The sequence below is a fragment of the Carex rostrata genome, chromosome 14 (assembly GCF_964058835.1).
Source record: "Carex rostrata chromosome 14, lpCarRost1.2, whole genome shotgun sequence".
Classification (NCBI taxonomy): Eukaryota; Viridiplantae; Streptophyta; class Magnoliopsida; order Poales; family Cyperaceae; genus Carex; species Carex rostrata.
Window position 1 is genome coordinate 1,014,426 of NC_135931.1, and position 13,632 is coordinate 1,028,057.

At 34.4% G+C, this 13,632-nt stretch overlaps 1 protein-coding gene across 1 annotated transcript; it reads left to right on the top strand.

Annotated features, from left to right (window-relative positions):
* The first annotated feature begins 5,202 nt into the window (after nt 1-5,202).
* On the top strand, nt 5,203-9,104 carry CKX5 (cytokinin oxidase 5). Its single transcript, XM_078315211.1, has 5 exons — nt 5,203-5,980; nt 6,102-6,229; nt 6,740-7,006; nt 7,463-7,725; nt 8,606-9,104. Exons 1-5 carry the CDS (start codon nt 5,368-5,370, stop codon nt 8,955-8,957), a joined length of 1,623 nt encoding a protein of 540 aa, XP_078171337.1. The 5' UTR covers nt 5,203-5,367; the 3' UTR covers nt 8,958-9,104.
* Nucleotides 9,105-13,632: the final 4,528 nt, after the last annotated feature.

Below are 13,632 nucleotides of genomic sequence, written 5' to 3' on the forward strand. Positions count from 1 at the left end.
GGCTGCACAAAACAGTAAAACCATTGGATTAGCGATTTTCAAAGTGGCTTAATAAATAGTAAAAAAATTCAGAAAATTATAAAATTTGGTCTCCAAGCAGATATTAATATGGAGAATAAGATGAACGGTTCGGATCGACCGTTTGGATTTTGAAAACTTGAATATTGAGCCGTAGCACGGGAGGCCACTATGCTATCCATAGCACCCCAGCCTAACTCTATATATATATATATATACACGTGAATTTTTATTTTAAAATCTGCATATATAAATTCGCATGAAAATCTGCATATGCAGTGGCCTTCTGCATGCATGAACAAAACCGCATTTTAAAACACTGACCAGAACAACACAGTAAGTCCGTTTTCTCAAAAAAAAAAGAAAAAAAAAAGTAAGTCCGACATTTTTATTAATAAAAATGTCGGCAGAACAACACCAGTCAAGTCAACAGCACAGGACGAGTATAATAATAAAATAAAATGGGACCATGAATAAACAACTAAACATGGGCGGATGGACCGCTACGTCCAAATCTGCAAACAAGATCTTCAATTTGATTTGCCACGTTAAAAATAACAGAAAACAAATCATGTGCTATTCATTTTCTCAACCCACCTCAACGCGTGTATCTACCCTCCTATGTTTCCAGTTGCACTCGCTTTCCACAAGTCCCCACTCTGTATCTACCCTCCTATGTTTGCAGTTGCACTCGCTTTCCACAAGTCCCCACTCTGACCGAGTGCGTATCCTCTGAGATATCTCAATTTCTGCGTGACCGACGTGTCCGGTGCCTATTCGGGGGTGATGTAGGGGTTAGTATTATGTGTGCTTTGAGATTCGTGCAGAACATATTTAAACGGTTGGGATTTTCCATAAAGTCATGCAAAGTTTGAGATATCTCAGAGGATACGAATTCCTCTGACCGCTGCGGCGCCAATTCGTATCCTCTGCATCAACTCAAAAATAATCTTTTGAGTTAATCAATGTAGACTATACGATCTGTTTTAAGATTCGTGCAGATTAGATCCACACTAATATTAAAGATCCCCTATATCATAAGCAGGAATCGGATTAGCTCCGTTTAAAATCAGACGGTTCAGATTCATTAACCCAAAAGATTCATTTTTGAGTTAATGCAGAGGATACGTATTCCTGCGGTGCTGCCTCAAGCATTCCGACTGATATTGAATTCCTATCCTCTGCGTTAACTCAAAAGGGAATCTTTTGACTTAATGAATCCTGACCGTCTGATATGCTTTAAAATTCGTGCAGACTAGATCCGCACTAATATTAAAGGGTCTCCTATATCATAAGCAGGGGCCAAATTGGCTCCGTTTAAAATCAAACGGTTGAGATTCATTAACTCAAAAGATTCTTTTTTGAGTTAATGCAAAGGATACGCATTCACTGATAATTGATATGCCTACGGGGTCTCTATAAAAAAAAATTAAAAAGAAAACAGAGAGAGAATACTGACTGATTCACGACACCAACTATTGACACTAGTGAATTGGAAACGGAGCGGGTCAGATCGGTTCGGTCCGGACCTGTCTGGTCCACGGTTCACACGGTACAGGGGTCCAACGAATCTAAAGGTTACTACGGTTCAGGTCCGGCAGATTTAATTTAGAGGAGTTGGTTTAAATCCGTGCTAGACCTATGATCCAAATTTACACGGGCCGGTCCGATCCAGGTTTTTTTTTTTAATAAAGAAAGCAGCAAAATAATTTACTTTGAAAATTAATTTTATATTTCTTAACTTTGAATTTAGAAGTATTTTGAAAAATAGGAAAAAGTATTTAGATATACTTTTATTATTTTAAATAAATCTAACATATCTAACATATTTTAAAATAAACTTAATCTATCTAACATATTTAAAAATAAATCTAACCTATTTAAAAATAAATCCAACACATTAAAAATAGATTGAGTTAAAATAAATCTAACATAACTCAATCTATTTTTAATTTAATCTATTTAATACAAAATCTAACATAATTCAATATATTTTTAATGCACATTATTTAATACAAAATCTAACAAAATCTAACTAATCTGAATCGGTTGTTTAACCGATCCTAAAAGTTTGAATTAGGGTGGGTTATTTGTAAAAACCAATTCAGATTAGTACTATTAGGATCGGTTATTTTAAACAACCGATCCTTGTGGGTGTTAATCTAGATCGGTTGTTTAAAATAACTGATCCTAATAGTACTAATTAGGATCTGTTATTTTAAACAACCGTACCTAATTCCTTTTTTTTTTTTTTGCAAAACCAACATTTTGTGAATCCAGATATAATGCATTACATATTATAACAAAAAATTTAAATCCAAAAAAATTTAATATTACATATAAGGATGATATTACTCAGGATCATTATCAAAGAAACCACCATATATTTTCATAGCACAACCATAAAAAATCGCTTAGCAACGGAATTTATATTAGACAATAAACTATCATCCATAAAAAATATTTAAAAAGATTTACATAGTATTCAAATAATTTATATTAGGATCGGTTAATTACTAATAACCGATCCTAATATTAATAGGATCGGCTATTTTAAAGAACCGATCCTAAATTGACACCATTAGGATTGGTTATTATAAACAATCGATCCTAATATATGAACCATTAGGATCGGTTGTTTATAATAACCGATCCTAATACTATTGGGATCGGTTATTATAAATAACCGATCCTAATGGTGCATATATTATGATCGGTTCACTAAAAATGCCGATATGAATAGTTTCAGGTAGGTATTAGTATCGGTGGTTTAATATAGCCGATCCAGATAGGTCGATCCTAATTCTGATTTTTCCACTAGTGTAAATGAAAAGTAGATTATTGATTCTTGTGCATTTATTCGAGATTGGACGATCTGGATATGATATCATAATCTTGCTATAACTATGCATGAATAGCAACAGATATTCATCCCAAATTTACCCACCACAAAAAATCCTGTGTCTTCTCTGCATGATTCTTCATTTATTAAATTGTTATGCAACCGCCTTTGACCGTTGGAGGTTGAAAAAAGATAAGTTCGGAGAAATTCATACTAAACTTGGAGAGAGAAATAACGTGAAGAATGTTATAAATTGAAGATAAAATATATAAAATGATGACATATTTTGTTTTTATGTTTCTCATGTCATGCGTACAATTAGTGGCGGATTGAAGTTAAGCAAATGGGGGTGAGGTCAACTTACTCCCATTTATTTTCAAATTTTTTATAATTATATTTTATTTTTTTTATATAATTTAGAGTAAAATACTAAGAGTAGTGTAAATTGACATCCATACGCAACATAAAAATTTTATGTGATTGACTCTCATTCACATCTGACTTCCATAGTTTGAAAATCTAGTTCTGCCCCTGCGTACAATACAAATTTATAAGTATTTATTTATAGATTATAAATTATAAATGGAAAATGGAAAATTATCTAAATAATGGAAAAATGAAGATGAATTATATTTCTTTGAGGAGATAGATGTGATTAATATTTAAGAAGAGTTGCAAATGAATAGACATCACAATTATAATTTATTTATAACAAATAATACATGTAGTAGAGTCCGGATCCTCTCAAGTAACTCAAATTTTGAGTTTAAGTCTTGACTGTCTAATTATAATTCAGATCAATCTAGTCTGATAAAATGCACATTATCCCTTTAATATTTATGCCAAAGTAGATCCGACGGTCCGAATCTAAACTCAAATTTTGAGGTACTTTAAGTGATCCAAGTTCATAGCAGATGTGTGTCACGAACGACCACTTCATTGAATGATACGATACTTATTACTGCACAATACGATATGCGTGTTGCTCATGCATTTCATGTCATTTTTATTCGTATGTTGTGATTATTTTTCAGAAAAAAAAAAAAAATTTGGTACGACACGATATACAAAACCAGTTTGATCATGATATGATACACAACATGTTACGTTTTATTATTATATTTTGTTTATAATTTTCCATAATTTTTTTTGTCCTTCTTCTTTTTTTTTTAATTTAAATCACTTCACGCGCGGCACGTTACATAATTTGACTTAATCAATTCATTTTGATGTTTTTAGAAAGTGTACTGACTACTATTAATTTTAACGAAATGGGCATTAATTAATATGTTTTATTTTTTATTTTATTTTTAAAAAATATTATACGATACATGATCCAAATCACGACGTGATTTACGATACAATATCAAGCGGTTTAATTAATTTATATATTAATGTAGCTGGTAGAATATATTAATTAATTAGTAAGCTGACTTGTGAATTTAATATATGCATTCACGTAACATATTACGAGACTTTCCCGTTCGTTTCCGAGAAAGAGAAAATTAAAAAAAAAAATGTTGTATATATAATCTGGTCATAGATCGTTACTTTTGATGCCTTATTAATTATAATTAAAATTATTTGACTTTGGCTTAATGCACTTTAATTTAATAACAATATTATTATTGTAATGAATGAAAATGATTTGAGAGCATAATTAAACGAACAGAAACACTTGTTCCGATGGATTTCTCATTTCTCCCATTTATAACTTTTTTTTAATATGTTAATATATGTTTGATTGAATATAATAAATTATACAATTTCTTATTGTGGGTGGCTAAAATTTTATGTAATATAGCATGCTATTGCCTTTTTTTTAATACAACAGTGCATAGTCACAAGATTAGTGAATTATTCGGTTGATCAAACTTTGACCAAATTATTTGTGAACTTTTCTTTTAGCTATATTGTGAGACAGAGATCTCCTATATATATGAATAATTCCGAATCATTCCCAAAATTATATATGAAAATATCCGAATCACGAATTTTTGACTCTGCCGAACCGAACCCGAATAATTCATTTGTGAATATGGCAGACTCACCACAGCATGGTCACACCATTGTAGCCTCAAAAGAATATGAAATCCGGACATATTACGTTTTTATTAGAAAGGCCTTTGAAGTATATTTGCATTGCTACTAGGAAGATTCTCTTATTACATAACAATGGTTGGATTGGATTGGATGAATATTTTAAGAAACAGGAATAGGAAGGTAATAATTCTGCTCCTCCTTATTCCTTACCAATCTATCCTTGACCCCACCTGAAACCTCATCCCTATTTAAATCCCCTCTCTCATCCCTCTTCTCACACCTCACCTCATCTCATGATATCATATCATATATTTCACATTTTCCATCTCCCTTCCTCTTGGCATCCCTTTCTTGACTTCCCCTAAATATTCCAACAATTCCCACATCTATAAATACCCAACCTAGCTACCATCCATCTCTTGTTTTTCACCGAGAAAAAAAATTAATACTATAGCTCGAGAAACATGGCTCAAGAGATAGTGGTACTACTCTTTGTTATATATAGATTGATATCCACTGTCGGTCTGACGGTGGGACCTACCGAGTTACTCCAGCTTAGTAAAAATGGAGGAGCCCAATTTAGTTTGGACTCCTCCGACATAGCTAAGGCCTCCGTTGATTTCGGAGGCCTATCATCACAAGTCGAGCCAATGGCTGTTATGCGGCCTAGCTCGGCTAGTGATGTTGTCAGTTTAGTACGATCCGCGTACCACTCGGCTCAAGGTTTTCCTGTCTCAGCAAGGGGACATGGCCACTCCATCAATGGTCAGGCTTCTGCACCAGGCGGGGTCGTAATTGACATGAGTCACAGCCCGGCTACCAACCCGGCCTCGAGGTCGAGGTCAGTTCCAGTGTACTCACCAACTTTAGGCGGGCATTATGTCGATGTGTGGGGTGGTGAATTATGGATAGACGTGTTGAATTGGACGCTAGAATATGGCGGTCTGGCGCCTAAGTCATGGACTGACTATCTGTATCTATCAGTTGGTGGCACGCTTTCGAATGCCGGGATTAGTGGCCAAGCCTTTCATCATGGCCCTCAGATCAGCAATGTATATGAGCTTGATGTTGTAACAGGTTGGTTTGACGACTTAGCTAGACCTAGACTACTACAAGTCAAATGAAATGATGTATATATTTATTAATTTATAATAATAATTAAGGATGTGATCGATGTGATGTTTAATTGTTTGTGAAGGTAAAGGGGAGGTGGTGACTTGTTCAGAGAAAGAAAACCAGGAGCTCTTCTATGGCGTGCTTGGTGGATTGGGGCAATTTGGTGTCATAACAAGGGCTAGAATTGCACTAGAGCATGCCCCAAAGAGGGTATGATATTATCTCTTTCTCTCACTGTCCAATTGTTCCATCTCTCTCTCTCTTTCTAGCTTTGTGTTGCTTGGGAATGCACGACTCGTGCGAAGGAACATGTGAAGGATATTTAGTTATGGGTCTAGATTTGTTGAGAGTCCATCTCATGATGTACCAAATCTGTAGCTAATACAATGCATCTAGCTGGAAATGGTCCATGGATGAATGGTGAATTGGTGATCGATGCCTATTACGTGTCACTTACCAGAAACCTAATATATATACCTATCACATTCACATACAGTTCTGACGCAACAAATTAATTATCAAATATGGTCCATACTCCGTAGACCGATGTTGATTTTGGAGAGAGACTCTCTAACTTCAACATTATAATTAGTAGCTAGCTTCAAAGATTCAGTATCGTAAAATACTATTTAATATATCTATATATAATTTATATTAAAATTGCATACACATTTGATTATTATTGAGATTAATTGCTGTTTGATCTGTATATATATATAGGTTCGGTGGATTAGAGTGTTGTACTCGGATTTTGCCTCATTTACACGCGATCAAGAGCATTTGATCTCGCTGCACGGCTCTGACAAGTTCGATTACATAGAGGGGTTTGTCATAACTGACGAGAGCCTCATAAACAACTGGAGATCATCCTTCTTCTCTCCCAGAAATCCAATCAAGTTAAGCTCGCTCAGCTCCCATGGTAAAGTCCTCTACTGCCTAGAGGTCACCAAAAATTACGATGATGCCACTGCTGGAACAGTCGACCAGGTTAGATCAAAAAGCAATATATAGTTTCTTATAATTAAGGATAAATTAAGTTACTTATCAACAGCCAAAAAGAGACATATATATCGCCGTCTGGTGACGGTTGGTAATTGAATTAGCTAGGTTTGACCAGACCAGTGTCTTTTTTTTCCATGTACAAGGAATTAGAACAAACCATATATAGGATCACATGATGAACATGGGGAGGTGGTCCGTATATATGCTAGCTAGATCTTATTCTATGTTCATATCCCTTTTCCCAACCGTATCACCTTTCTTTATTAGCAAAGCACGATTTGCCTGTCAACCTCTTCCAATATAAAATTGTCTTGTCGGAAAATAAGTGGAAGTTACTATTATTACATAACAAGTACCAAAAATGGTACCCATAATATGCTCTCCAACGTGGCAAACTTTAAATTATAAAGTATTGAAGTTGGTATTTTTAACAACACTTAGGAGGTGGAGGCATTGCTGAAGGAGCTGAAGTTTATTCCAGGAACAATGTTTACAACAGACCTATCATACATTGATTTCTTAGACCGGGTCCACAAAGCGGAGTTGAAGTTGCGTTCAAAAGGTCTATGGGAGGTGCCTCATCCATGGCTGAACCTCTTCGTGCCAGCATCCAAAATCAGAAATTTTGACCGAGGGGTTTTTAAGGGCATCCTGGATAACCGCACAAGCGGACCAGTTCTCATTTACCCAATGAACAAGCACAAGTAATTATATAATCTATACCTCTCTCTCAACTTTTTTATTTTTAGAGTTCGGCAATTAGTCAATTATATCAACCAACGTGAATATATAACATTTATAACATTAAAGCCAATTAACATCTCACTTTCTAAACCATATGTGAAAATAATATAATTAAGCAGTATCTACGTACTGTGAAGAAGATGATCTGTCTGTCTCTGTCATCGATCATGACCAAAAATTTTCTAGATTATCTAACAAAGAATTGTGCTGCTGCTGGAATTAATTATTAATTCCTGTTGTTTCACTTCATGAATTAACTATGTAATTAGTATATTAATAATCACTAAGAACCGGCCGGCCTAGTAATTAACTAATTATAGGTCCTTGCATTGGATGGAAACTAAATAAAATTAGATAAAAATATTAAAAGTGTTCAAAGTTAGTACCGACCTAAACCATGTTGGTACTTGTTAAATTACAACCTACGACTACGAGAGCAGAAATTAATTAAAGCATCTTATGAATGAATAACTTAATTAATTATTTCGCTTTTTTGCTCTGTTTCCATTCATGTTCCCCTTCCCACACCACATGAAATGCGGGCCCACACAAACAAATCAGCATCACTTCTCACTAGAAGTAGAAGTAGAAGAGCCCTTTTTTCCTTTGTATATATTTCTCTTCCACTTGTATCCTCAATTGGCCAACTGGATTATTAAAAACTAAATCACTCAGTAACTTGTGAATGATGTATAGCAACTGCTCTGTTTCTTGTAGATCTCATATGACAAATTAGCACAAGTCAATCTGACTAACTATGTAATGCCTTATGCTAATTAATGATCAGGAAATTGAACTTACAATAGAACTAACAAGTTGTCAACTAATATGATTATACAGATGGGATCAAAGGAGCTCCGTGGTAACACCCGATGAGGATGTGTTCTACTTGGTTGCGTTCTTGCGGTCTGCTGTGCCTGACTCTACTGAGCAGAGCCAAACCCTTGAGTACTTGACCCAGCAAAATGAGAGAATACTTGAATTTTGTGCCAGTTCCGGTATTGAGATAAAACAGTACTTACCGCATTACAAAACACAACCAGAGTGGGCCCAGCATTTCGGTCGAAAGTGGGCCCGGTTCATCCAGCGCAAGTCGGAGTTTGACCCGAAATCCATACTTGCTGTGGGTCAGAGAATTTTTGAGCCCATGGGATCTCACTCTTCTTTGGTGCCCTTCAGAGCGAGTAGTTAGAAAGCAATTAAATGTTGTTGCATATAGAATTTTTAGGTAGCTAGTAATTTTATTCTATTTGATTTTTTTTTCTTTTCTTCTTAACACAACATGTACAATACAATAGTGTATAAAAATAGATCAATTGATATTGGGTGGTCTAAGAAATTTTGTGTAAAGTAAAACTCGTCTTAATATAAACTTTCGCTCCTGGAAATTAGAAAAACCAAAGAGGCAGTGAAGCAAGTCAAAAAGGAAAAAGGGATACTGTGTGCCTGGCCGAAAAAAGAAGAAGGGATACTGTGTGCCTGGCCTGACCGATAAATTAGGTCAAGCCCATTAAATATTTTAAAAGTACTGTGGGCGTGATGTTGACTTGATGGGGCCCATTTAGTGGCCCAACTCCTCCAGCTGTCAAGGTTGTTCTCTCTCTAGGAGGCGCTGCCAGCTGGCACCATCCATCTCTTGATCATTAGATCAGCGATGTGCCGGTATGTGGTATTCTTTATTCTCACAGGGGGGAATAATGAATGCGTATCCTCTGCATTAACTCAAAAAGGAATCTTTTGAATTAATGAATATTAATCGTCTGATTTTAAACGGAGTCAATCCGATCTCTGTTTATGATATAGAGACTTTTTAATATTAGTGTGAATCTAATATGCACGAATCTTAAAATAAATTAGATATCAAGATTCATTAACTCAAAATATTCACTTAATGCAGAGGATATAAATTCGGAAAGAATCAATTTGCGGATACCAAAAGTATCTATATGCATGTGTACAATTTGTGCACTAACACTCTATTTGGATGGAGAGTAGAGGAAGGAATGGGAGGTAAAGAATAGAAGGGAATGAAATGGAATAGAAAGGAAGATTAACATATTTAACCTCTTTGTATTTGAATGATTAATGAGAGAAAATAAATTTAAATTTCATTTTCATCTTATTTCTTGTTTGGTTGATTAAAATTTATGAGGTTAATGAGAAATTCGGTGACTGTTGTAGGTTTGAGGAAAAAATCTTGTATAAGAATTATATATGTAAGATATAGAGTTTGATATTTGTGTTATTTTTTCTAAAAATATTTTTAACAAAATTTATTTCCATTCGTTACACCCCAATTTGGAAGGGAAACCGGTTATATTAATTATAATAATACAAGGTTAAACCTTTCACCTCCTTTACCCTTCACCTCCAACATAATTTTATCAACCAAACACAATTCAACGGAAAGTTTTTGTTCATTTTCATTCCCTCCCTCCCTCTACTCTCCATCCAAACAAGGTGTAAATATGTGGTTACAGTGAATTAGGCTTTTGATAGTTGGGCTTTCCTTGAAAGAAATAATTTATTTTGGGCCCTATATATAAGCCCAATAGTATAGGCCTTATTTGATTACGCGAGGATCCCAACAAAAAAAGAAATATAGTATCTTAGATTCCCATGTTATTGTACCTTGAGAAGAAACTAAATGGCAGACCCAATGGGCAAGTTATAATGTGATCTAGATTTCTAGTTTACTGTATAGAAATTATTTCTATACTTTCATGTTTTACATTATTTATTTGCATTCAAATTTGTTCATATTTGTTTGAGTATAGAGCATCTCCAACAGTGATTGCTTATGGATTGCTTATGCTGATTTGTCAATTGTTTTTGTAATTGCTGGGTTGTATGGCTATTGCTTATTTAGCAATTGTTGAAAAGAATTGCTTAATAAGAAATCATTTTTTAAAGATGAGTTAGCCAAATGTTTAATTCTTATTGGTCAAATGTTTAATTCTCAATTGTTTGATTGATTGCACCAATGTAAGAGTGGATTGCTTAATTTTTAAAATTTTCATAATTACTAATTTAGCAATTAATTTTAATTGTTGGATTGGAGATGCTCTAAACGAATTAATGTTAGCGCTTGGGGGCGCAACCAGTTGTCCGAATGTACGAACTCAATATGCTTTTTCATAACTCTATGTTGTGCTATGTCTCAACAACATTAGTCACGAACAAGCATTATGCCATGACGACACTTGCCATGATCAAGTGTCACACCATATTGCGCTACTTCCCATCAAACACACCGCACATGTCACGCCATCAAGCACACTCGGGATGGAGGAAATTTTATTTTCATAGAAATTAAAAAAAAAGGTAGAGAGAGAAACAGAAAAAATACATGGTTTATAATATTAGTAGAAAAGATATAGATTCCATCGATCATAACAATCAAAACAGTTAGAATAGGTATAAATTATACCTATCTAAACTCCATTTCAAACAAATCTATAGCAATTTGTTGCCGCAAACAGATGGGAGAAATAAAAATAATAGGTTAAGATTGGTAGGATTTATATCTATCCTAACTGTTTTGATTGGTAGAATCGGTAAAATCTGTACCGATCTTTCAACCAATATTACAAACCATGTATTATTTATGTTTCTCTCTCTACCTTTTTCTTAATTTTTATGAAAAAAATTTCCCGGGATGGATATCAAGTCAAGGAATTCAAGGATTTGGCAAAAAAAAAAAGTCTTTATGTAAACTTTTGAAAACAATTATTTCATATATACAAATAATTGGTAACAATTCGATAAGATGTGTATAGATAGAATTTACTAAACAGCTAACAGTTCATGAGAATCAATAGATATGCAAACATAATATTTTTCAACTTTTTTTTTTTTACAAAAAAAAGGCAAAATGTCCATTCCATTGATCAGAATATGGATAATTACACCATCACATTTGTTCCAAGACTAGAGTCAACAAAAAAAAGCAACAAAACAACATTCAGCAAGACATACATCATCCAAAGCTTAACATTTGCAATACTCCAAAAATAAACTAATGTTGCTAAAACTAAGCCACTGAGTAATGGGCTGAGGCTAACTATATCTAAATGACAAAATTGGAGTTTAGTCTTCATAAGCATCTAGATCATCTCAGGAGTAGCCCCATCCGAGCCAGCTACTGGTTGGTAAACGACCATTTCCATAGGTATGTACTGTGCTAATGGAATGGCATCTTCAATCACAGGAAGCCACTCTCCAACCGCATCCTTAACTTTCTTCTTCAAATTGCTTGACCAATATCCACACAAGGTTTTAATGAGTAAAATTAATGATCTAGCAGTTTTAACATTACAATTAGTAAAGCAAACTTCATTTCGATGTTTCCAAATATTCCAACTAACTACACTAAGAACAATCATGAACCCAGTTCTATTTTCAAAATCCAACGACTGAGCAAAATGTATTATATCATCCCATGTATGCCAATTTTGCATTACCCGTTGACTTTTACCCAAATAAAACCAAATTTGCTGTGCTAAAGTACATTTAATAAATAAATGATCAATGGATTCATGTTCAGAACAGAACTGACAAGTTTGGTCTCCAACCCACCCTTTCAATGTAAGATTATCTTTGGTCATAATTGTGTTATGAGATATTAACCACATAAAAAAATTATTTTTGGTGGAACCGGTAATTTCAACCAGAACATTGATTCTCTAGGTTTAATCCCCCCCCCCCCCCCCCCCAAATTAAGAAGTGTGTAAATGGAGTGTGTCAAAAACTTCCCTGAAACCTCCTATTTCCATTCAATGTAATCATGTGGAAGAGTGAAAGAGGTTGTGCTGATAATGTGTAGTAAAGCCGTCCATTCCTGATAATCTACTCCTACTAATTCTATCCTAAATCTAACTACCTGTCCTTGAGAGTAGATGATATCAGCTAGCAAAACATCCTTGTTACTACATTTGATGTACAATGTGTAAAATTTAATAGCTAATGAGCAATTTTGGTACCATTGATCAGTCCATAATTTGAGTGGTGTATTTACCCCACGTGTGTATGAAACACTCATGTCACCTATGTGATTGGCTTTCACCAAAGCAGACCAGGATGGGGAGAATGCAACTGAATTGTGAGTAATATATTTATACACAACTAAGGTTTTCCAAGGACTATGATACTCATTATTCTTTAATTTCCACCACCATTTAAGTAAAAGAGAGACATTCATTTGCCTAAGGTTAAGTATACCTAATCCTCCAAAGTTTTTGGCTAAACAAGAGGTATACCAATCTATGAGAATTTTCTTTTTAGAATTACCTTGCCAGAGAAAACGCCTTCTAATTTTATCTATTTGTTTGATTACTGTAATTGGCATTTTATAAACTGAGAGTGAGTATAAAGGGATAGAAGTAAGAACTGAATTTAAAAGAGTTAATCTACCTCTTATTGATAAAATAGATCTTTTCCAATGTTTTAGTCTACTTTCTACCTTATCTACTAGGAATGCCAAATCTGCCACTAGTAATTTTTTATAATGAAGAGGTAGTTCTAAATATTTTATTGGAAATTGTCATCCCTGGCATCTAAAACCCTGTTGTAACTCTATAGCCCTATCGGTGTCTACATGAATGGAGTAAAGTTCAGTTTTGTCGTAATTCATTTTGATACCAGATATCGATTCAAAAGCAAGCATGGCCCACCAGGCAGCTTCCACATTTTCTTCCTGAGCTTCCAGGAATAAAATAGTGTCATATGCATAGTGGCAATTAGTGATGGCTTTACCTTCTATACATTGTGGTCCTAATCCTCTAACTAAGTTAGCATGCCTACCTTTCGTAAATAGTTTACTTAGTGTATCTGCTGCTAAGATATATAAGAAATGAGATAAGGGGTCA

Excerpts from the sequence above, each read along its gene's own strand:
- CKX5 (XM_078315211.1), top strand. The coding sequence starts at position 5,368 with ATGGCTCAAGAGATAGTGGTACTACTCTTTGTTATATATAGATTGATA. Across the intron at positions 5,981-6,101 it reads TGAGCTTGATGTTGTAACAG|GTAAAGGGGAGGTGGTGACT; the intron begins GTTGGTTTGACG and ends TTGTTTGTGAAG. Across the intron at positions 7,007-7,462 it reads CTGCTGGAACAGTCGACCAG|GAGGTGGAGGCATTGCTGAA; the intron begins GTTAGATCAAAA and ends AACAACACTTAG.